This window comes from Pipistrellus hanaki, assembly GCF_964339955.1.
Source record: "Pipistrellus hanaki genome assembly, chromosome: 2".
In the NCBI taxonomy this organism is placed as follows: Eukaryota; Metazoa; Chordata; class Mammalia; order Chiroptera; family Vespertilionidae; genus Pipistrellus; species Pipistrellus hanaki.
The window spans coordinates 60,667,125-60,689,686 of record NC_140504.1 but is presented as its reverse complement, the minus strand read 5'-3'; the positions used below and the strand labels follow the sequence as shown (position 1 = coordinate 60,689,686).

At 39.6% G+C, this 22,562-nt stretch overlaps 1 protein-coding gene across 1 annotated transcript in view; it reads right to left on the bottom strand.

Annotated features, from left to right (window-relative positions):
• CCDC191 (coiled-coil domain containing 191) overlaps positions 1 to 22,562 on the bottom strand; it is a 78,867-nt gene that overhangs the window by 14,595 nt on the left and 41,710 nt on the right. The window contains exons 8-13 of the mRNA XM_084873912.1: positions 21,859 to 22,049; positions 13,317 to 13,611; positions 5,644 to 6,101; positions 4,739 to 4,851; positions 2,469 to 2,551; positions 1,626 to 1,727 (exon numbers count right to left, since the gene is read on the bottom strand). Of these exons, the coding sequence (XP_084730038.1) occupies positions 1,626 to 1,727; positions 2,469 to 2,551; positions 4,739 to 4,851; positions 5,644 to 6,101; positions 13,317 to 13,611; positions 21,859 to 22,049 (1,242 nt within the window). The remainder of the gene's footprint in view (positions 1 to 1,625; positions 1,728 to 2,468; positions 2,552 to 4,738; positions 4,852 to 5,643; positions 6,102 to 13,316; positions 13,612 to 21,858; positions 22,050 to 22,562) is intronic.

Genomic DNA, 22,562 nt, shown 5'->3' with positions numbered 1-22,562 from the left:
AATTACTTTGCTGTGTCTTCTGGCACATTCTGGTCATTTCACGATCAAAGCATGGTTCACATGGATTATTTGTTTTTGGCAGCAATCAGTATTAATGGTTTCACCTGGTTTTAGAAGCTTATAATACACCACACCTTCCTAATCCCACCACACACATATCATTGTCTTCTTTCCGAAGTGATTTGGCCTTGTGATCGATGTTGATGGTTGATCTGAATCAACCCATGATTTTGTGCATTAGGGATTCTCAAAATAAATCCAATTTTCATTGCCAGTCACAACTTGATGCAAAAAAGACTTTCTTTCGTGCTGTTGAAGCAACATTTTACTGATGACTTTTTGGTTTTCCATTTGTCTTTCCTTCAGTTGATGTGGCACCCATTTTCCTTCCTTTAAAATCTTTCCCATTACTTGTAAATGATTGGAAACTGTTTGCTGAGCAATGTTTAATCTTTGTGCAAGTTGTTTTTGAGTTTGACAAGCATCTTCATCCAATAATGCTTGTAATTGTTGGTCTTTAAACCGTTTTGGTTGACCTTCACGTTCTTTGTCTTTCACATAGAAATCATCACTTTTTAAAGTGTTTAAACCAGTGTTCACAAGTATTTTGAGATGGAGCATGTTCACCATTAGCTTCCCGAAGTATTCAGCAGCACTTTTCTTCAAAATAATGAGTTAAAACTTCCCCACAAATGCTTTTATTTTTGGCATGAAATTTGTCATTTTAAGTTTAAAAATATCTATGATGTTAACATCTTCAGCAAATTTGACATATGAAGTTTTGAAGCTTGTTGTCAATACAACAAAATAGCATACATATCAAATCGCATATATAACAACATATGTGTAACTCCATCTACTTAAGAAAAATCCTCATTATTAACTGGTACACCTAATATACATATATTTTCTTTCTCAGGAGAACCCTAATATAATTTCCAATTCAAATTTCTTTCCTATGAAAATGCCTCTATTTTCTCCCCAATCTTCATGGATCTTGCCTGGACAACTTTCTTGATCTCTTTTGGTCTGGGAGGCACCAAACAGCATGTGCTATACTATTTGTATATCATCTTTGATAGGTATGTATTTTAAGGACTTATGTTTCCAACTAGAATTTAATGATCTTGAAAAAGAGTTTAATCTCTCATTTTCCCCCGCTGTGTATTTTCTTTCATTTGTTCATTTATTTACTCATTCAATACATTTGTTGAGTCCCTACTAAATGCTCAGTACATTGCTAGCCAATACAATAGTGAGCATCTTCAGACTGCTCCTTCTACTCTTATGGAGATTACAGCTTAGGAGTTGCAGATATGAGTGAAACAATTATGGAATAGATGCATAATTAAAGCCCTAGCAATGCTTTGAAGGAAATATACTCTGAGTCCACAGAGAGTGACCTAACCTGACCTTGGGTGAAGAGAAGGGTGGGGCAATCTGGAAGAAGTCATATTGAGCTAAAATGTAAAGAAGAGTAGATTTTTCACTAAATAGAGAAAAAGGGTGCAGGTGAGAAAAGAGTGTTCTAAACAGAAGTTCTGAGGTGGGGAAAGTGCAGAGTCACAACATTACACACAATAGGCTTCAAGAGAGAGGCAATTGACCAGACAGATACTACTAACCATTTTCTTCAGTCTCTTCTCTTCTCGTTTTTTCTCAAGTTGAGCCTCCTTTTCTTCTGCCTCCTTCTTCTGACGCTCCTCCTCTTGGGCCTTTAACTGGGCCTGATCAACATTAGAATTTGTAAAAATCAGAACCTTTGATTTGTATGGAAATACGATCCTTAAGTTGAGAGTGAGAGAAGTATCTACCCAAGTGTCCACCTTGTCTCTGGAAGAAGCTTGCACTTTGTGATAAAAGTAGAAAACCCAACCAACAGGTGGTCAGTTGTGTAACTTGAAAGTTTCTCCAAAGAATACTCTTCTCCTTGGGAAGATGAGACTAAGCATGAATAAGACCATTAACTTTCTATCATAAAATTATTACTTTCTATTTCTTATTTTCATCTGTGAAATACTAAGTCCAAACTATAATGTGGGAAAATTTGTTCTTTCATTTCATTAAAAAAACCCTCAAAACTGTTAGTAGTACCTATTTTTTCTTAGTAGGCACAACATTTACTTCTGACAGGTCAAAATTTCGAAAGATAAGAACTCTCCACCTCTGCAAACTTGTCAGGTTGGACATCTACCTAGAACACACTAGTCTTGGTTATCTGTTAATCTCCCAATATGCTAGTTCTCATTGACTTCTGTAACATTTCCTGCTACACAAATGATGTTGATCTTTTCCCCTTTATTTTCCTAAAATTGTTAAGAGTTCAGGCCACTAGTCCAAAAGCCATTTCCAAAGTTGGAATAACTATATTGTCTCAATAGGCTTAAATAAACTAGGCTTAAATTTTTTTCAGTAAACACTTATACAAATCCTTTCTCGTGCCTCAGTTTGCATTCTTGATTTATTACCAATTTTTCCTCTTCTTGTTTTTGTTTCTTCTCTGCCAAGATACGCCTACGTTCAGTTCGCTGAGCTGCTCTCTCTTCCATGGCTAGAAAATAGTAAGAGTTCCAATATCAAACATATAAGGAGCACTGCAAAACAAATGTCTCTATTTTACAGTAAAATTTGGTGTTATTAAGGTTTTCTTTTAAGTTGAATGTTCACAATCTCAGAAATATATCTATAAAATTTATATAAAATACAAATATATAAACTATAGGTATGTATGTATATCCCCTGTAAGTTAAAGACCTATAATTTCATCCTCAACAATGATGAGCAATTTTCAGATTATGTTTTTACTTACATTTCTATTAGAATAATGTTTACTGGTTTAAATTAGATAATGTGTCTTGATGATACTTTTAGTATATGAAACTGAGAAACCATAATTTTAATTTGATAATTCCTTTAATATATGTAGATGATATTAATTATGCCTAACAAATACTTTGAGAATGGAATTACTCCCATTGAACCCACTAATTTTTCCCAAGTCATGATACATACGTCTGTATATGTAACAACAACAACCACAAATAAAAGTTTAGGATCACAATGAATACATCTGAATTTAGTTTTAAGGCCTGGATATCCAGATGGGCAGGAAATAGAACTGTACTAGGCATTTGGAGAGCTGGCATCTGAACGAATTTGAGTGTCAGACTCCTGTTCTTGACAGTCTATTAAATATCAATCCAAAAGAAGCAAATGTGCAAGATGGTCTGATAATATGACTGTCATCAGCCAGGACTTTCACAGGAAGAGGAGCATGGGTGGGAGGAGTACCAAATTCTGCTCACCCAAGTCAGCCAATGACTACTTTCAGTTCCTTGTGCCATATTATAGAGGAAGAACATTTAAGTCCAAGTTTTAAGAAGTAATAAAACACTCACTAGGCTATGTCTTGCAGATATTAAGTGTCTGCTTTGCTGGAAAAGAATAGTGGGGTGCCACAGATGGCAGGAGTGAGGATGTCTTTAAAGGAGGCAGAAGCAGACTAGAGGATTAAAGTGAGAGAACCCTGAGAAGTGGAGCCTCTGGTAATATGTCCCTTCCCATCTTTTCTGGAGCTGGCTAGTCATTGAAGACTACTTGCAAGGTAGCCTGAGGGGCTAACTTTTGATCAAATAATAATAAAAATAATAAGTGGGCATTTTTAAATTATCCTCAGTGGACATAGATGGCATAAACTGCTATCCTAGCAGAGTCAATGCAAAGACTGCTAATTTCTTCATTAACAGGAATGAACTACAGGCACAGTGTCCTTCAGATGACCTCAATTTTGGTGAGGGCAGCAATCTTGCCATAGGAGAAAACTCAGATTTACAAAACACAATCTGTCCTAATAGGTTTGGCTCAGTGGATAGAGTGTCGGCCTGAGGACTGAAGGGTCCCACGTTAGATTCTGGTCAAAGGCATATACTTTGGTTGCGGGCACATCCCCAGTAGGCTGTATATAGGAGGCAGCTGATCTATGTTTCTCTCATCAATTTTTCTAACTCTCTATCCCTCTCCCTTGCTCTTTGTAAAAAAATAAAAATTAAAATAAATCATAAAATATATTTTAAAAACAAACAAAAAGCCCAACACAATCTAATTGTTAAAGTGCCTATCACACATACAAACCCATGTACAATGGTTGACTCAGTATACAGTGAAAACAATTAGCAGATTCATTGGTGGGTTCCAAGGAATGCTTCTCTTCCAATAGTATTGTTTGGTTTAAATAATTATTTCTATGTTATCAACCATCTTAATAAATTAAAATGTGTGGTTTACAGATTTCATTACTAAAAGCCTATCATCAAGGTACAACTCATTATAAAATGATGTACTAACTTAACATAAATAGCTATAAATTTTAATGTTAACAAAATATAATGATAGCTGAGCTTGATCAATGTTTATTCTAGGCAGCTACTCAGAGTTTTCTCATTTGTGTTTCTGTCCCATTTTGAAAAAAACCACAATAAAAATCTCAAATTAGAGGAAAATGATACACCTTTCAGCAATTTTTTTTTTTATTGGCTGGAAAGGCCCAAAGTTTGGCAGAAGAGGCAGGAGAAAAGTTGTGGAGTACTCTCGTGTATTCCACTTCTCATGTGTCTACCCACCTTAATCTGACCAGGTTCTGCCAAGCTCAAAACCCAACAGTGGCCTGAATTCAGTCCCAGCACACTCTATTCCTCAAGGGAAGATAACCACCACCGAGGCCAAACCAAGACAGCCCTGCCTTTAAGTATGGGATGGGGTGCCATCAGCTTCCTTGGGTTCCTTCTGGGTCCAGAAAGATAATTCTGGGAGTTGCTTCTACTACCTTCAGTCCCAGGGGAAGCAACAGGAGAACTGGAGAAGGAGAAAAGAAAAAGAATTCAGACCAATAACCAGCGTTGTTCAAGGCCCTTGCACCTGAGGAACTCATTAATCCTTTCTAAGATAACCACGCATTATTACACCCACTGGGCAAATTGGTGTAATAGGCATGGAAAGGCTGAGTGACTGGCCTGCATCTCTACTGTGGGAGGCACTCCAGCTCTCACCCCAGTACTTCAAATCAATAGTGTCACCCACTTCTTATCCTACCGTTTGTCACACATTCTGAGTATATCTTAAGCACCTCTGAAACCATCCTAAATGGCTTTTTAAGAAATTTGTATTCTTATTTCAGGCTAAAAAATGTTTACTTTTATCCAAAACAACTATAAATTTAAGCTAGATAATTGCCATCCCGATAAAGCTAGATAATTGCTTCGCGTGGACCTGATATTGTCTGACCTGACTTCTCAGCACTTAACATGATCAAAAACCCATAGCTCAATCTAGAGCGAGCAAGTATTTTTCTCTTTTATTGGTATAACAGAGTTTCTAGACAAAGGCAGCTGTCCTTACACATTACACATACCAATGGTAATGTGTAAGCGGATCCTTCTAGGTAGGCAGTCGCTCGCCTTTAAGGCCTATTTGTATCTGCCATGCACCAATCACAATGCATGGGCATATTTGGTCTGCGAGTGCACAACAAAAGGAAAGCAGAGATCATGGAGCCTGGAAGCTAGGTAAAGTTCAGGAGCCCGTCTACCACGAAGCGAAAAACTCCAAATAATGAGTCCAGAGAGTGTTCTGATACAATGGACATACTTTGAAAGCACCTGGCAGCTTTTTTGAGGTTCTTCTTCTCTGGGGCTTGACAGCAGGCGGCTTTGTGTGTCCATGAGGGCTACATCACGCTTTGCTGCCCACCGAGCATTCGCCAGCCTCTGGCTTTCCTTCAGCTCCAGAATTGTTTTGTGCTGCTCCTGAAGTTTCTTCTTTTGCTTCTCAATCAGCTGTTGCTGGAAGACATGGCGATTGTGAAAATGACCCATGCAAATGGGTTTTGCTTTCTGGCTGGTGGTTCTGAGCTTCTCATCGCTGTCAGGCTGCTGGGAGGCCTCAACATCCAAGGTCTTGTGCGGCTTATTGTCAGAGGTGTTCAGAGGGACATTCTGCAGGGGAACTGGCAAGATGCTCTTCGTTGGTCTTCCCAGGTGGGGGCTAGGCATACAATCATTGCTCTCTGAGGGAGGTTTTTCCCACAAAAGGGGCACAGCAGTCACCTAGGGAGAAGGAAAAGGTTCTAGAGCTCAGTTATTTAAAGGACTGTGCTGCTGAGATCCAACTTCCTCTAGTCAGCATTGTTCTGTTCAATGGCACAACTGCCTGGCACCCCAGTCAGAGTTGCCTGTGTTCCTGGCCTGGCTATCTCACAGGCCATCAGTCTTCACCCTGGGAGCCACTCTTAGAATGTGCAATGCTGCTGGCCAGGAAAAGTGTGTGTGGGGAGGGATAAGGGGGTGGAGAGGGGGAGGGAACAGGGAGAGAATAGCTACAGCTGCACAAACCACTGACATCGGCCAGAACATTTGTAATCAGAAAAGTGAGCTCTCATAGATGTCTAATTTGGATAGTTCATTTATAAATTAGACAAGATTACTCTAGATATATATCACAAGAATTTTAATCTGACAAATTTGTGGCAAAGGATATAGTCTTTCTCAAGAATGTTTGAAAACTAAAGAATACCTTTATAAATCAATAATACTCATTAAAATAGCTTGTTAATAATAGTTATTTCAATGCTCCTCTTGCCACTAGTAAATTAATCACAGGGTATTTAAGATTAAGGCCTGGATTAAAGTTTAGAGTCTCTAGTTATTCTAAAATAATCTACTTGTGGAAAATATTGACAAACCCAAGGTCAATGGACAAATACCGGTATCTGTGTTACATAAGAATAATGTTACCTAATAATATTCAAAGCTATATCATTTATATCTCATTCAATAGTTCCATACAGAAGTATCACAATTACAAGTTCCATACAGAAGAAAAGAAAACAGAATTTTTAATCAGAAAAATTTATCCTAGCCAAAGTAATGTCATAGTTAAAAATGTCTCTTCTAGAATGGTTTGATGCCATGGTCTAAGGCACATGTGTCAAACACAAGGCCCGCGGGCCAAATCCAGCCCGCCAGGCCTTGCAATGTGGCCCGCACCGCGCTGTCATCACTGCACTCCGCTGTCAGTTTATGACATTGTCAGTTTATGACTGTTCAGTAAACCATTCGGCCCGCGATTTAGGCTGGATTTTAGATTTTGGCCCCTTCTCTGATTGAGTTCGACACCCCTAGTCTAAGGTCTAACCAGTTTTTGATTTTGCCATCTGCAGTGGTATAAAGATAAAAATGCTGTGAACTATCTTACATGTCTTAGAAGCCTCTAGTTCTAACAGGGTGCCATACTTGGACACTCAACGTATTTTTCATGATGATGGAAATATTTTCTTTATATTCAGCTGAAGTGAAAGATGTGATATGTGGAAACTCTGACATGTTAAATATTTTTTAAAATAACCTTCTATTTCAGAAATGTCAGTGGACATTTATTCATGAGAACACCTGCAGGGTACATGTTTTAGGCCCTTTTAAACTTTGTGGGAATGACATATTATTAACCCAGCAAGGCTGTAAAAGCCTTGAGTACAGCAACAAGATTTCTTTTGGATCATAGTAACTCTTTAAGGTGAAATTAGAGAAAGAAAGAAAAGCTTACTGGTACAGATTGTACTTAATAGAACAGAACTCAACAATCTGGCTTAATCAGAGAAAATCACCTATTAGCTAGCTGATAATTCTGAAAAATTTGAAGATATAATATACTGTGTTTCCCCGAAAATAAAACATCCTCCGAATAAGACCTACTTACAGGTTTCCTTCTGAGTGAAATATAAGGCATCCCCCTGAAAATAAGGCCCCCATAGGCTCTGTCTCAGAATGAAAATTAATTTACCATAAACTGGTTGCTAGGGCCACCTCAACTGGCGTCTAGCAACCAGTGATGTTACATGGAGTCCTGACATCACTGCTGTGTGGAGGCAGAGCGGAGGTTGGAGTGAGGGTGAGCGCGGGCGGGAGAGAGGAGGAGACTTTTGCAGATGCGTGTAGAAGAACAGGAGGATTAGAGTGGACTGGACATGGCAAAGTGGTGAGTGCTGTTCTGTCTCTGGTGACATTACCTGATTCTCGCGTCCACCCTCATGATGACTGAAGGTTCTCAGTCAGTGGCAGACCCTGCTCCAGCCCAGATCCAGGCCCCATCAAGCCCAGTGACAGTCCCCAGGCAGGCCCCAGGGGGTAAATGTCTGAAAAAGGGGTGGGAGGGATGTCTGGTGAAGGTGTTCAGTGGCACAGGGGTGGGAGGAGGGGGATCACTTAAAATGACACAGGAGGATCAAAAGGGGTTACGAAAATGGTAATCCCCCCCTCTGATTCTCCTGTGCCATTTGATTCCCCGCTCTGATCTTCCCTGTGTCATTTTAAGTGATCCCCCTCCCCCCACCTTGATACCCCAATTCCATTTTTTTACTCCTAGAAATGAGCGCAAAAAGAAAAAGCTACTCGTGGAGTACAAGAAAGGAATCGTGGAAGACTCTTGGGGCCAAAATCTCACTGCTTTCTGCAAAGAGAAGATGTTGAGTATCCGATTGGTCCGAAAATGGAAAGCAGAGTATGGTAACCTCATTGAACAAGTGGACAAGGGAAATGCTAAAAAGCGCAAGTGTGGATCAGGTTGGCAACCATTATTTTCCGAGCTGGAAGACCTGATCTGTGAATGGGTTGTTGACAGGAGAGCAAAGGCTTTGGTTGTGAATAGGGCTCAGATTCAAGAATTTGCCCTTGCAATGGCACCACAGTTTGACATAGCCCCCGAAGACTTCAAAGCATTACAACACTGGCTGGATAATTTCCTTCAGCGAAGTGAACTGTCTTTAAGAAGATCTACAACATTGTTTAGGTTGGAAGATACTCAAGTTATTAAGCGAGCACTTGCATTCAAGTCCTTTATTGATGATGCTGACTTCTCTAAATACAATCTTTCCAACATGATTGCTATGGATGAAACTACAGTGTTTATGAGCCAATCATCTCAAACAATTGAACAGCGGGGTGCCTCCTAAGTGTACATTCCCTCCATTGCTTACGAAAGTGCACGTGTTTCCTGTATTTTGGCAATTCGTCTGGATGGCACTAAAATCCCACCTTTAATCATTTCTAAGGGCAAGAAGGAAAAGATTGAATGTGTTTTGGGCGTTTTTATTCTTGAAACTGAAAAAGCCTGGGCCACACAAGCAGTTGTAAGGAAGTGGGTCGATTTAATGCTGCTGCTTGTTATGAGAGGCAGCCAAAGAGGTCTGCTAGTCTGGTATGCAACCAGCACTCACCGCGCTGAAGACATGAAGACATTTCTTCACGAAAGAAAAATAGATCAGATAATGATTCCCGCAGGAATGACAGCCTATCTCCAGACTCTTAATATTGCAATAAACAAGCCATTCAAAGACAATTTGCTCATAGAAATTAATGACTACATTGAAAATAGAATGGAGAGAAATCAGCGTGGAAACTTTGTGAAACCTACACTGCAAGAAGTTGTGACTTGGGTGAAGAATTCATGGGAGAAAATCACTGACAGTTGCATTGCAAATGCACTGCGAGCTACCTTGACAAGAAGTACTCATTTAAAGGCTACCTTGACAAGAAGTACTCATTTAAAGACAGTGCTATTGCTAAACATGAGAGATTTGGTCCACTGATTCTGAAAGAAATGGAGTCACAAGAAATTCACCAGGAAATTCAGGAATTGGATTGTTATGATGATGTTCCAGAAGATGATGACATGATTGTCATTGAATAAACGAGTAAATTCTTGATACTGTAGGATTCAGTTTGTCTGGTTTGTGTTGATAACTACCGTACTGTATAAAGGTAATAAATTTCCTTTATTTTCATTTAACACTAAATGTGTACCATATTCTTCTTCATGGAAAAATAAGACATCCCCTGAAAATAAGACCTAGCGCATCTTTGGGAGCAAAAATTAATATAAGACACTGTCTTATTTTGGGGGAAACAGGGTATGTGTTTATGATACATGAGTTCCTATGATTGTATAATTAATGTGTGCGTATCTAACTAAAGATTTTATATTTTCATTGTTCATGTTATACTCTATACTCTGGAAAAGATTAGAGTTTATCTAGTAACTTACAGTCTATTATAGCCCTTTATTTTCATTTGCTCTAATTTTTTTTTACAATCTAGATAAATTATTTTGATTTTTATTTCAGATACTTGGAGACCCTTTTTCTTGAGTGTAAATTATATAAGTGTTTTAGTAACTTTTCTGCTTTCCACAGGAAAAAAAATACTTTCTGCTGACTTCCTTTTTTTTCATTGAAAGATAACAGTGGAACTCTTTAAGGTAAAAGGTTCCACACAGCTATTTCCCAAGATAGAAGACTCTCCTGGGTCTCAATGGAAACAATATCCTTTGACTGACATAAAGGTAGATAAACTGCCTGGGGGAAAGGACCAGTTTGTTACATAAGGCACCATAAGCATCCTCATGATCCCCTCTGCTGAGAGACTAAGCTTAAACGAAAACTAACTACTTACTAGCAGGAATCAAGGTTAAAAACAAGGTTGGGGACCCTCTAGTGCCCACTTCAATTTCACAGATCTGAGTTAAGTACTTAACAGCATTATGTGGAGGGATGGAAGGGCCTGGGGCGGAGGTGAGTGGGTAGAACACCTCCTTTGAAAGGCTTTTCAAACACAAGTGCAATTATGAAAGAAAAAAAACCTGGTAGGATTGCCTTTATTAAAATGTAACTGTGTATAGCACCAAACACCATAAATAAACCAAAAAGACAAATGACAGAATGAAAAAAATTTGCAAAACATATAATAATAAAAGCATCAATGGTCTAAAAAAATATAGAGCTCTTATAAATAAGAAAAAGATACATAATCAAGTAGAAAAAAAGGCATGAAGAGACAAGTCACTATATATCTATCTTACTAAATCCATTTTCATTTACTACATATATATGTAAGTGGGAAATATAAAAAATGTTTAACCTCAGTAGTAATTAAAAATCCAAAGCTCCAATGGTTAGAGCTTTTGGCCGGCACACTGAGATACCTCAGGTTCAATTCCTGATCAAGGGCAGTACCTTGTACCTCAGTTGCAGGTTTGATCCCTGCCCCTGTTCGAGGAACATGTGGGAGGCAACCAATCAATGTGTCTCTATCACATGAATGTTTTCTCCCCTTCTATTCCTTCCCTTTCACTCTGTCTAAAAATCAATGGGAACAAATGTCCTAGGATAAGGATTGAAAACAACAAGAGAAAAAAATACCACGTGCAAATGTTGAAGCAATAATATGAAAATATTTTAACTATTAACTTGGTAAAAATGAAAAATACTTTAAAAAATGAAAAATATGCTAAAATATGTTATCAGAAAAGAAAACAGGCACTTTCTACCACACAACCTTTCTGGAAGGGCAACGTGGTAAGAGTCTTTAAAATGTGCATTCTATTGTTAGATAATTATCCAAGGTAAAGCATTATGTACGTATGCAAAGATTTAACTACAAGGATGTTCACTAAAGCAATCGTAGCAAACTGGAAACAACTTAAATGTCCAGTAATAGAAAAAGAAGTAAACAGATTCTACCTTATAATTCATGATAGAATATCATGCAGCCATTACAATATGGTGGCACAGAATGGTAGTCCTTAACTCGTGGGTGAATATTCATCAGGTTCACCTATAGAACTTTAAAAAAATACAAGGATTCCACTCTGAGATTCTGAATTAGTGGTCTGATTCTGCATTATATCCTATTGAAAACTACTGTTTTGAAGACTCACTGACTTAAAAAAAATTCTCATGTGATATTATGAAAACACAAAAGAAATCTTTTAGAAAAGCAGAACAATGACATTATTTAAAAAAAAAAAAAAATACATGGCCTTTCCCCCCACCCCCTGAATTATGGCAGATTAATGTTCTCAATGATTTGACTGAAGAAAAATTTAAAGCTAAATAAAATACTGTGGAGCAAATTTTGCATATACCTGAACAGAGAAAAGACTAGATGGCTATACTTCAACATGTTACTGATGGTTATTTCCAAATAATGAAATTATAGGCTATTTTTCTTTTTTCCCATGTCATTTTCTCCTACCAAACTGCTACAATTAATATCTGATTTTTCTCACTAGAAAAATAAAAACATAAACATTCCCCTCTTTTAATTCACAAGACTCATTTAGGAAGAAAATATCTGATGATCAAATAAGAGGAGTTCAAGAATTGTAAACAATGCTTTATATTATCTATTCCTGAAGGAATCTTTCTCTTATTTGTTTTAAATTCCCTCTATTAGGTCCCTCCTAAGCTTGAGCTACACCAAAGTTTATATGTGATTAGAGGCCCGGTTCATGAATTCGTGCACAGGTGAGGTCCCTTGGGCTGGCCAGTGATCAGGCCAATCAGGGCTATCTGGCCCAGTCCTCATCAGGGGGATTAGGGCCGGCTGGCCTGGGGGAGGGACCACAGGAGGTTGGCCGGCCCCAATCACGGGAGGTTGGCTGTGGGAGCACACTGACTACCAGGGGGCAGCTCCCATATTGAGCGTCTGCCCCCTGGTGGTCAGTGTGCATCATAGCTATCATCTGGTTGTTGCTTAGGCTTTTATATATAGACTAGAGGCCCAGTGAACAAAATTCGTGCACGTTGTGTGTGTCGGGGGTGAGGGGTGTGCCTCAGCCAAGCCTGCATTCTCTCCAATCTAGGACCCCTCGAGGGATGTCTGACTGCCTGTTTAGGCCTACTCGTGGTAGGATTGGGCCTAAACGGGCAGTCGGACATCCCTCTCATAATCCAGGACTGATGGCTCCCAGCCTAACCGCTTCTGCCTACCAGCCTGATCATCCCCTAATCACACCCCTGCCAGCCTAGTCAGCGCCTAGCTGCTCCCCTGCCAGCCCGATTGCCCCAACTGCCCTCCCCTGCCGGCCTGGTCCCGCTAACTACCTTTCTCTGCAAGCTTGATCGCCCCCAACTAACCTCCCTTGCAGGCCAGGTCCCTCCCAACTGCCCTCCCCTTTCGGCGATCTTGTGGCAGCCATCTTGTGTCCACATGGGGGTGGCCATCTTGTGTGTTGGAATGATGGTCAATTTACATATTACTTCTTTATTATACAGGATTATAAAAAGAGGATGCAGTTCAAGAAAATAAACACTGACTGAAAGTTAACCTTTGTGCATTACAGCAGCTCATCTTTTAGATAGCCTAGGTGAGGCAACCTGACAACGGCTAATGTAGCCCAAGCTACCTAAGTGCAAAGCTCAAATGCAAGTAATTAATAAGCAGGAAGGCAAAGCAAAAAAAAAAAAAAAAAAAAAAAAAGCAAAGTACCTCTCCTGTAGGTGGCTCTACCGTGGCTGTTGCCTCCTTGAGCAGACTGGTGCCTGCTGACCCAGCTGCACTGAGTTTTCCTAGTGACGCTGCCTTCAACAGCTCACCCATTTTCTTCCGGGTTTCCTCCTTTGTTAGAGCCAGCTCTTTCTTTAGGATCTCTGCATGATGCCAGTGCTGCCATTCTGTAAAGTGGTGCCGGAGAACTTGCTTCTGGTGATGCCAACGCTGCCATTCTGTAAAGTGGTGCTGGAGAACGTGCTTCCTGTTATACTCAGCAGCCAGTTGTTGTTTTCTAAGCAACAAAGCACTTCCATTAAAAAGGATAAGCAATTTACAGCTTGTTACTTGGTGATATAAATGAAACACAAGTCCAGAGGAGTCCCAGAAATGCTCCACTTAGCTCCACCATAATCTTCCATTTAAGCTAAAAGGAACTGTTTTACAAAATTCCCTGGTGTAAAGGGTATGCTCATGGAAGGCATTGGCTCTTTCAGACATTACCTCAGAAGAGTGACTATTCTGTTCTATCATGTCACAAAGACACATTACATTTTTTGATTACCATAAAATAGCTTCTAAAGCCTTTTGGAGAGGAACAAAAATAATTCTACATAATAAAGAGCTAATAAGCAAATGGTCATTGTGCCCTCATGCCTTTGCACTGGGGCTGGGGGATCTGAGGCTGCACCCTCCCACCTGGTGGATCTTGACAGGGGACCTGGGAAATGTCCCCTGCCCCAGCACTGGGGGACCTGAGGCTGTGTCACTACCCCAGCACTGGGACTAGGGGACCTGAGGTGGGCTGGGGCTTGATGGGGGATCTGAGGCTGTGCCTGCTGCCTGATGGGGCTTGACAGGGGTGGGGCCAGCAGGGTCTGGGTCTCACGAAATTTCAAGGCTCATGCTAGTGGGCAGGAACTTGACTCTGAGTCCTGTGGCATATCCCAGACTCTGACAGGAGGGAGATTTTCATATACATTTTACTAATTGTCTTTCATCTCTGACACTTCTATTATAGAGAAAGGGCAAATAGAAATATTAAAATATTTTCTCTAATTAAGTCCCTTTTAATGTGCATGAATTTTGTGCACTGGGCCACTAGTAGGTATATTAGTAAGTACTTTTTAAAAGATGAGGGAGATATCCAGCTATCTGGGAAACCTAAGGAAGACAGAAATTTGGGAGGAAGGAAAAGGAACAAAACTGAAGTGAATTGTCAACAATTAAGCATAAGACTTATAAGTGTCAACATGAAACTAAGAAGGTAGATCTGGGAAAGGAGGAGTTACTTGGCCAGGGAATGATTATCTAAAAAGAAGGATTCATTTACAGACCCTTTAAACTAAATGATTGAAGGACTGCCCTGTGAAGATAATTGCTAACCACTAGACATGTGTGAAAGGCAAAGACAGGCACTTGCTCTTATGGAGCTCCTTCCCTGGCTAGTAGGGATTCAGGTTCATTCTCTTCCTAAGGAAGAGCTCCTAGAAGCTGCATGAACATTAGGGTAACTGACTGAGTGGAGGTAGGAAGTACCAGCTACATGCCCTTCCCAGAGGGACCCTCCATTAGGAGACACCTTGGAAGCAGCTGTTGAGAATTCAAGCCTGGGTTTTCTGAGCTCCATCTGTAAGTAGATGCTTACTGTCCCTAAAGAAGTGAGGTATAGAGCTTGGAACTTATGTTGCATCAGGGGTTAGCTTCAAACCTAATATTGTTTAGCTACCTACTTGATTTTATCTTGTAAAGGGGAATCAAATAATTTCTCTATAATACTGTATACATATCCATTTCTGTTACATAAACATAATGTTTAACTCTCCTCATGGACTTTCGGGTATCATAACAAAAAAATCAAAATTCTAAGTCAATGTGTCAGGAGAACCTTTCTACGGTTCTTATATACTTAAGTGACTTTGAAACCTTTTTGACTGCCACCTACAGTAAGAAAAAAATGATTTACTGTGACTCAATATGCAAGTTTATGTGTGCATGTAGAAAACAAAACTATATATCACTGAAACAAAAGTTTCATCAAGCAATATTTACCCCATTATCAGAGACACACTCAGATATTTCTGTTTTAATATATTCTATTTCTTTAAAAAAAAACATAGCTACTCTAGACTATTCTAGAGTCATAGACTTTATTTAACTTATGTCAGAGGAGTTGAATGAAACAACCAATTAGAGTAAAGTTGATTGAAATGATGCATTTCAGGATAAACACTAACAGCAATTCTGCAAAGAGCATTTTTCATTATACTTAACTAGAGGCCCTGTGCACGAAATTCGTGCATGGGGGTGGTGGTCCCTCAGCCCAGCCTGCACCCTCTCCAATCTGGGATCCCCTGAAGGATGTCCGACCGCCATTGGGATCTGGCCTAAATGGGCAGTTGGACATCCTTTTCACAATCCAGGACTGATGGCTCCCAACTGCTGGTCTGCCTGCCTTTCTGATTGCCCCTAACCACTTCTGCCTAACAGTTTGATCACCCTCTTACCACTCCCCTCTCAGCCTGATTGATGCCTAACTGCTCCCCTGCCAGCCTGATTGCCCCTAACTGCCCTCCCCTGAAGTCCTGGTTACCCCTAATTGCCCTCCCCTGCAGGCCTGATTCCCCTACAACTGCCCTTCGCTGTAGGCCCAGTTGCCCCAACTTCCCTCCTCTGCCAGCCCAGTCACCCCTAAGTGCCCTCCCCTGATGGCCTGATCGCCCACAACTGCCCTTCCTTGTAGGCCTTGTCCCTCCAAACTGCCCTTCCCTGCTGGCCATCTTCTGGGGGTGTCCATCTTGTGTATTGGAGTGATGGTCAATTTGCATATTACTCTTTTATTAGATAGGATTGCTTCTTTCTAATGAATTAAATAATTGAATTGGTATTCAATAAATACTTAATGATTGACTGATAGATTTTGTAATGAAAGTACAATATGGGTGACTATAAGTATTTGTATTTTATTGTACTTTGATGAAAATAAAATATCTAATATGAGACTGAATAACATTGAAATAAAAATTTTAGAGGACATAAGAATAATAAATAAGGTAGCAACACAGGTAAGAACAAAGCTCTAGCCTGGCCCATGAGACATAGTGGTGGAGCATTGACCTATGAACTAGGAGGTCATGGTTCAATTCCGGGTAGGGCACATGCTGGGATTGCTGGCTCATTCCCCAGTAGGGGACGTGCAGGAGGCAGCTAATCAGTGATTCTCTCCCTCATTGATGTTTCTCTTTCTCCCTCTCCCTTTCTCTCTGAAATCAATAAAAATGTATTAAAAAAACCAATACACACAAAGAAAAACAAAGCTCCAAAAACCATATAGCACTTTAAATAATTAAGTGAAAATTGTAAATTTTCACAGGAGAATCTACATTTCTCTGATTAATGTGAAATTTCATTTACAACAATCTGCTCAGAAAGGAGGAGTGTGAAATTTACCTGAAGTGTTAATTTCATGTTTTTACAGCATAAACAAACCAAAACAAAACAGATTTTGACTATCAGGGAAAAGATTATTTGGACACTATCAAAAGGCAAAAAGAAAAAATATATTTGAAGCATAACAAAAACTCAAATAATAAGAAAATAGGTACCAAAAATGCATGTTCACTATAGTGCTTAGAGCCTACTCTATAACGGTTTTGCAGGCAATGTGAAGATCTAGTTAAGGTGTCTGTGTCTGTGGGTTGAGGTGGGAAGGTGGAAACACAGAAGCCAGGGGTCCGGCGACAAGACTGGGTCCACTCCAGTGCCCTTGCAGTACACTTCAGCCGTGACAATATTCCAGATAAGCCAACTTCTATACTTTTAAACATAAATATTTCTGAAAGTGAAAAATCACTTAAATTCCTTAAAAGCTCAACCAGATGTGATTTACTTGGGAATGCTAAGCTAAAGAAATGGTTTCAGACACAGTCTACAGATAATCATTGAATGAAAGAATTCCTGTATGGAAAACATCCTGTCCCAGTATGCTGCCAAGATGAAATCAGGAAATTTGTGGCATAATCATCACAATTATATAACTGCATGCAGACAAAGGCCATCTCTAAAGACCTAAGAATATTTCTATTAATAAAAGAGAAATATGCAAATTTACCATACCTCTGCAACGCCCACCAGCTAATCAGGAGTGGATATGCAAATTAACCCAACAAAAAAAACGGCAGATTAATTTTCATATGCAGGTTGGAGCAGCAGGGTGGGGCACCTGCTGTGAGGGGGAGGGCGGGGGTTGTAGGAAGCTACAGGAGCAGCATGCTGGCCAGAGTGGAGAAGACTGAAGGCTCTGGCCGGAGCAAAGTCTCTGGCCAGAGCCAAGACAGAAAGCAAAGGCCTGGGTCCCAGATGCCGGAGGAAAACCAATGCCTGCAGCCAGGGGAAGGAAGGCCTATTGCACGAATCTTTGTGCCACAGGCCTCTAGTAAAATATAAAAGGAGTTTAAATATGAACCATGATGCTTAGAACCAACAATTCAAATGATACCTAGTGGTGACTGGTGCATATTATAGAACCAAGAAGTCAGAACACTAACAGAACACTGGGAAAGTGACTGAAAGTTTCTAAGCTTCAGATTCCTCCTCTAAGTGATGTCACCCTTTAAAAAAAGCCCTGTACTGCCTGTCCTATATAGAACAAATTCTCATGTAAGGTAATAACACTATCTTAGGACATTTCTAGGTATCAAAAGAATATCTTGAATTTTTAAAAGGGAAATGAGGAAAAAGGGAATGAGCTCATGAATACAGACATAGGTATGGTGATTCCATGGTGGGTGGGGCAGGAGGTAGGTGGAAGTGAAGGAAAATATAGGGGAGATAAATGGTGATGATAAAAATATAATCAAAATAAAGAAAAAAGAAATGAGAAATGACAAATAAGTAACCACATACTAGTGATCTGATTGTGTGTCGAGATCTGATGCTGAACATAAAAACAGCAGTGCCACTAACAGCTGCATTTGGGATGAGCAGCTTCAGCAGGAATAGGAATGGAAAAAGCTAATGTTTTCAATAATGCACCAGGTAGCCTCCAGGGAAAATACATTTCTGTTTTAGAGCTTTAACATGAGCCAGACAATACAAGTCTGTCCTCCTGCCTCTCTGATGGACATATCAGGAGGTTTACCAGCTTTAGATGCCATTCAGTTTCTGGATACCCAGGAGTCCATGGAGGGAAGGGCAATACAACATGTTACCAGAGGTACTCCATAAATGACTGTCCAGAAGAATGCTGGAAGTGGGGACTACCTGACGCCCTCGATCCCACGGACATTTCTGGGTTTCTGTTTGCAGCAGCTACCTTTGAGTTTTTTACTCCACCTTTAATATCCCGACCTTCTTTGAGCAAAATCATCCACCTTAATATCCTAAACCAATTTCTAGAACAAAAAACAAGATGCACAGAACGAGGGATTTTCAGGAAAGTGGCACAAAGTTCAGTTTGTGTCTAATAGATCCTTTTTTCTCATATATTTCAGCATGACTTGTCATTTGTGAATTACTTCTCTTATTCTTCATCTGCAACCAGCTTTTACAGTATAGTTGAAAAAACATGGTTGTCTTAGGGAACTATCACCTGGAAGCTTCTTAATATGGAGCTGTGTGGTATAGAAAAAAGCATTTGACTCTGAGTCAAAAAGACCAGGATCCAGTCCTGGACTACCTATTCTTAACTTCATGAACTTGAGTTAATTACTTACCCTCTCTGGGCCTTACTTTCACCATCTGTAAAATGAGGGGCTGGATTAGACAAGTGTTCAGGTAGCCTTCCTGCTCTAAGATATTTTTGCTCTAAAGTTTTGTGGTAAAAAATTATTATAAGTTAAATATTTTCTCTCTTCCATTTTTTAAAAAAGTGATATCTTACAAAAGTGTTTAATGGAATGTTTGTATATGTATATCTACACAAGTGTGTGAGTGTGAGTAGGTGTGTAATAGTTTTGTAACATATAGAATTAAAACGAAAAAGTAGTACCCATTCTGAACATTTAAAAAGAGACACCTAAAAATAATTCACAGATATGAGACAAAAAGTTCTGAGATCTTAATAAAAATTGGAACATTATGAAATCCCCATTTAGTGCTTTTATATTTAAACAGTTTAATGTCAATGGAATCTCAAGTTCTTTAGATTTTTTTCTACAGGTGTCTTCTGGCATGTAAACTTCACAAGCCACTTTTAACTTAAACATCTCAGTTTCTACTCCTTTATGCCCTTACCCATGTAGCTTCCCTTTTATAACACCTCCAGTTTCCCTTCTTTATCCAACAAATCCATTTCCGGCTATTCCTATTTTAGTTAGACTTAATCCCTTATATTAATCACTGGGCCCTGATAATTTAGAAATGAATTATGAAAGAGCTCCCTGTGTTGACTTTTTTTAATGAAAATTTCTATCGCATACTGTAGAAAGTAAAACAGATTTGGCCCCCATCTTGCTTAAAAACCTTCAAGAATTTGCCTCTGTTTACAAAAGAATATTTAAACTCCTTGTCCTGGCATTCAAAGCCTTTTGCAAGTTGATGAACTTTACAACTACATGATTGATGATCTCCATTTCCACTTAGGAGCATCCTACTTACTGTGCAGAGCCCAGCTCATGACCTATCTTCATATATATATATATATATATATATATATATATATAAAATTATTGATTTTTTTTTTTTTTTTACAGAGAGGAAGGAAGAGGGATAGAGAGTTAGAAACATCAATGAGAGAGACACAATTATTCAGCTGCCTCCTGCACACTCCCCACTGGGGATGTGCCTGCAACCAAGGTACAATTCCCTTGACCGGAATCAAACCTGGGACCCTTGAGTCTGCAGGCCGATGCTCTATCCACTGAGCCAAATCGGTTAGGGCATGACCCATCTTCTTGATACAACCTTTCCTAGCACTCTGTAGGAGTCTCCTTAGTTATAGCAACACTTCCTTCTGCTAAGGTCTTATCAGAAGGGGATGCTTTACGATATCTCTACTGTTTCTAGATCTTATTTCTCCCCACAAAATTGTGAGTTCTTTGAGAACAAGGAGCTATGTATCAGTCTCCTACATATCTTTCCCAGGGCCTAATGCTGTCACATGGTTGTACAATTCCAGGGGTTGTCATTCCCTTCTACATAACAATGCTCAGTACTTTCACATACCATCCCTTTAGTTTTTCACTCTGAATAACAGGGTTGTTGGTAGAGAAGTGAGCAAATATAAAAACATGAACTGCCCTCTCCCAAATCAACAAATTGTTCCTTCTACATATATGATTTTGGTTCAAGAATATAAAGTTAAATTTGGAAATGGAAAAAACAGAATGTATTTAAGATGATGGAGCAGCCGAAGCTGGTTTGGCTCAGTGGTAGAGTGTCGGTCTGCGGACTGAAAGGTCCCAGGTTTGATTCCGGTCAAGGGCACGTACATTGGTTGCAGGCACATCCCCGGTAGGGGATGTGCAAGAGGCAGCTGGTCGATGTTTCTCTCTCATCGACGTTTCTAGCTCTTTATCTCTCTCCCTTCCTCTCTGTAAAAAAAAATCAATAAAATATATTAAAAAAAAAAAAAGATGATGGAGCAAAGAAAGTTTTACTTGAAGACAAATTTTGTCATTCACAAGAATAAGAGGAATGCTGGAAGCTATCCAATCTCTACACTATCATGAAAGTGTATCAGAGAACTCGAAGACTGATGGACCTTGAGCTTTAGTAAGGGCTAAAAGCTATGCACCAATTGTTCTGTCGAGATAATGATGGCTCAAGCAATTTCCTGACCTAATAGTCTCAAAGTAAATCTTTACTAATATTTACTGACCTTTAAGATGGTCTGCTATCGAATTGCCCTAAGGTCAAGATGTGTGTTCTAAAACTGAATAAAAGCTAACAGGGCCTGGGCCCCAGTGGAGACTTTCACTAGATAAGGGTTTTCCACCTGGCCCCCCCATATCTTCTAAATTCATATTTCTTGTCTAGTGTATTTGTTTGTACACAGCCCCTTTTCCAGATCCTGAACCCTAGCCATAAAGGATGTGGCAATCACAGAGGAAGTTGATAAAAAGATGTCAAAACCTCTACACAAGATGAAGAACAAAAGATGGGGGAATGGGAGGAATTACTCTTGGCAGGTCTGTCCTCCCAGATGGATGTTCCCTTTGTCCCTAATTAATATTCTATGTGCAGATAGTGATTTCTACCAAAGTGAATTACTGGCATATAAACCAAACTCTGTCTTTTGAATTATAAAACAGTCTAAGTGAAATGTTGCTACATGTGAGGACATGGGAAAAAGCATACCTACTTCCTTTAAAAAAGGAAAGCATGCACATGAATATATTTTTATTAAGTACTTTTTCTGCTTGTAATCTTCAGTTAAATTTTTCTAGTTTGGGATGCAACGGAAACCAATTGTTAGCACATTTTATAAGCAGGTGAGATGATTCCAGTGAACAGAGCTTTGAGAATTCATTTCTGGATACATCAGGTGGAAAGTTATCCTAGATAAATGCACTAGAAGGGCTTTCTTGGTAAATAATGGTACCTGTTTTCTTCCCTGAGCTCCCTCTCCATGGCTTGTATCTCCCGCTCCAGCCTTCGAGATCTCGTGTAGTCTCTCCAGGCCTTCAGGACCTTCAGTTGAAGCTTCCAGTTGGACAGACTTCCAGCTTTCCCCAGCTTAATCCTGTGGTCAAGAATCAGCTTGTGCCAGGCAGAGAAATAGCGCTTCTGACACTACAATGGAAACGTTTGGAAAATCACTACCAGTGTTTCTATAGGTAATAAAGTCCTCTCCTTGGATTTCTGCCTCATACTTTTTCTAACAAAATTAGCAACTGTTGTCTTAATGGAAGGGGAACAGACCAGACACAATTACGTTATTCTAATAATGACAAGAAATATTCAAGTCATGAAACTGAGGCACTCTCAGCCTCATGACTTAAACTAAATACTTCATCCTCTTTGTAAGGCACCAGTTCAATGGGGAGCTGGAGTAACAGTCACATTTAAGGTCCAAGACAAAGAGCTTGTTTGAGAGACTTGAAAAACCTGCTTCTGACAGGATCTCTCAAGCCAGGCTATCTTGAAATTTAAATTTACCAACCATTTAATTCATCCCTGTTACTAATTCTGCTGATGTCCTGCTTAAATGAACATCGAGGTCCCATAAGGATGGAGTGGATTATCTGGTCCCAAGGAGCCAGACAACTAAAATCAGTGGCTTGAGCTGGGCAACCCCTAACTATG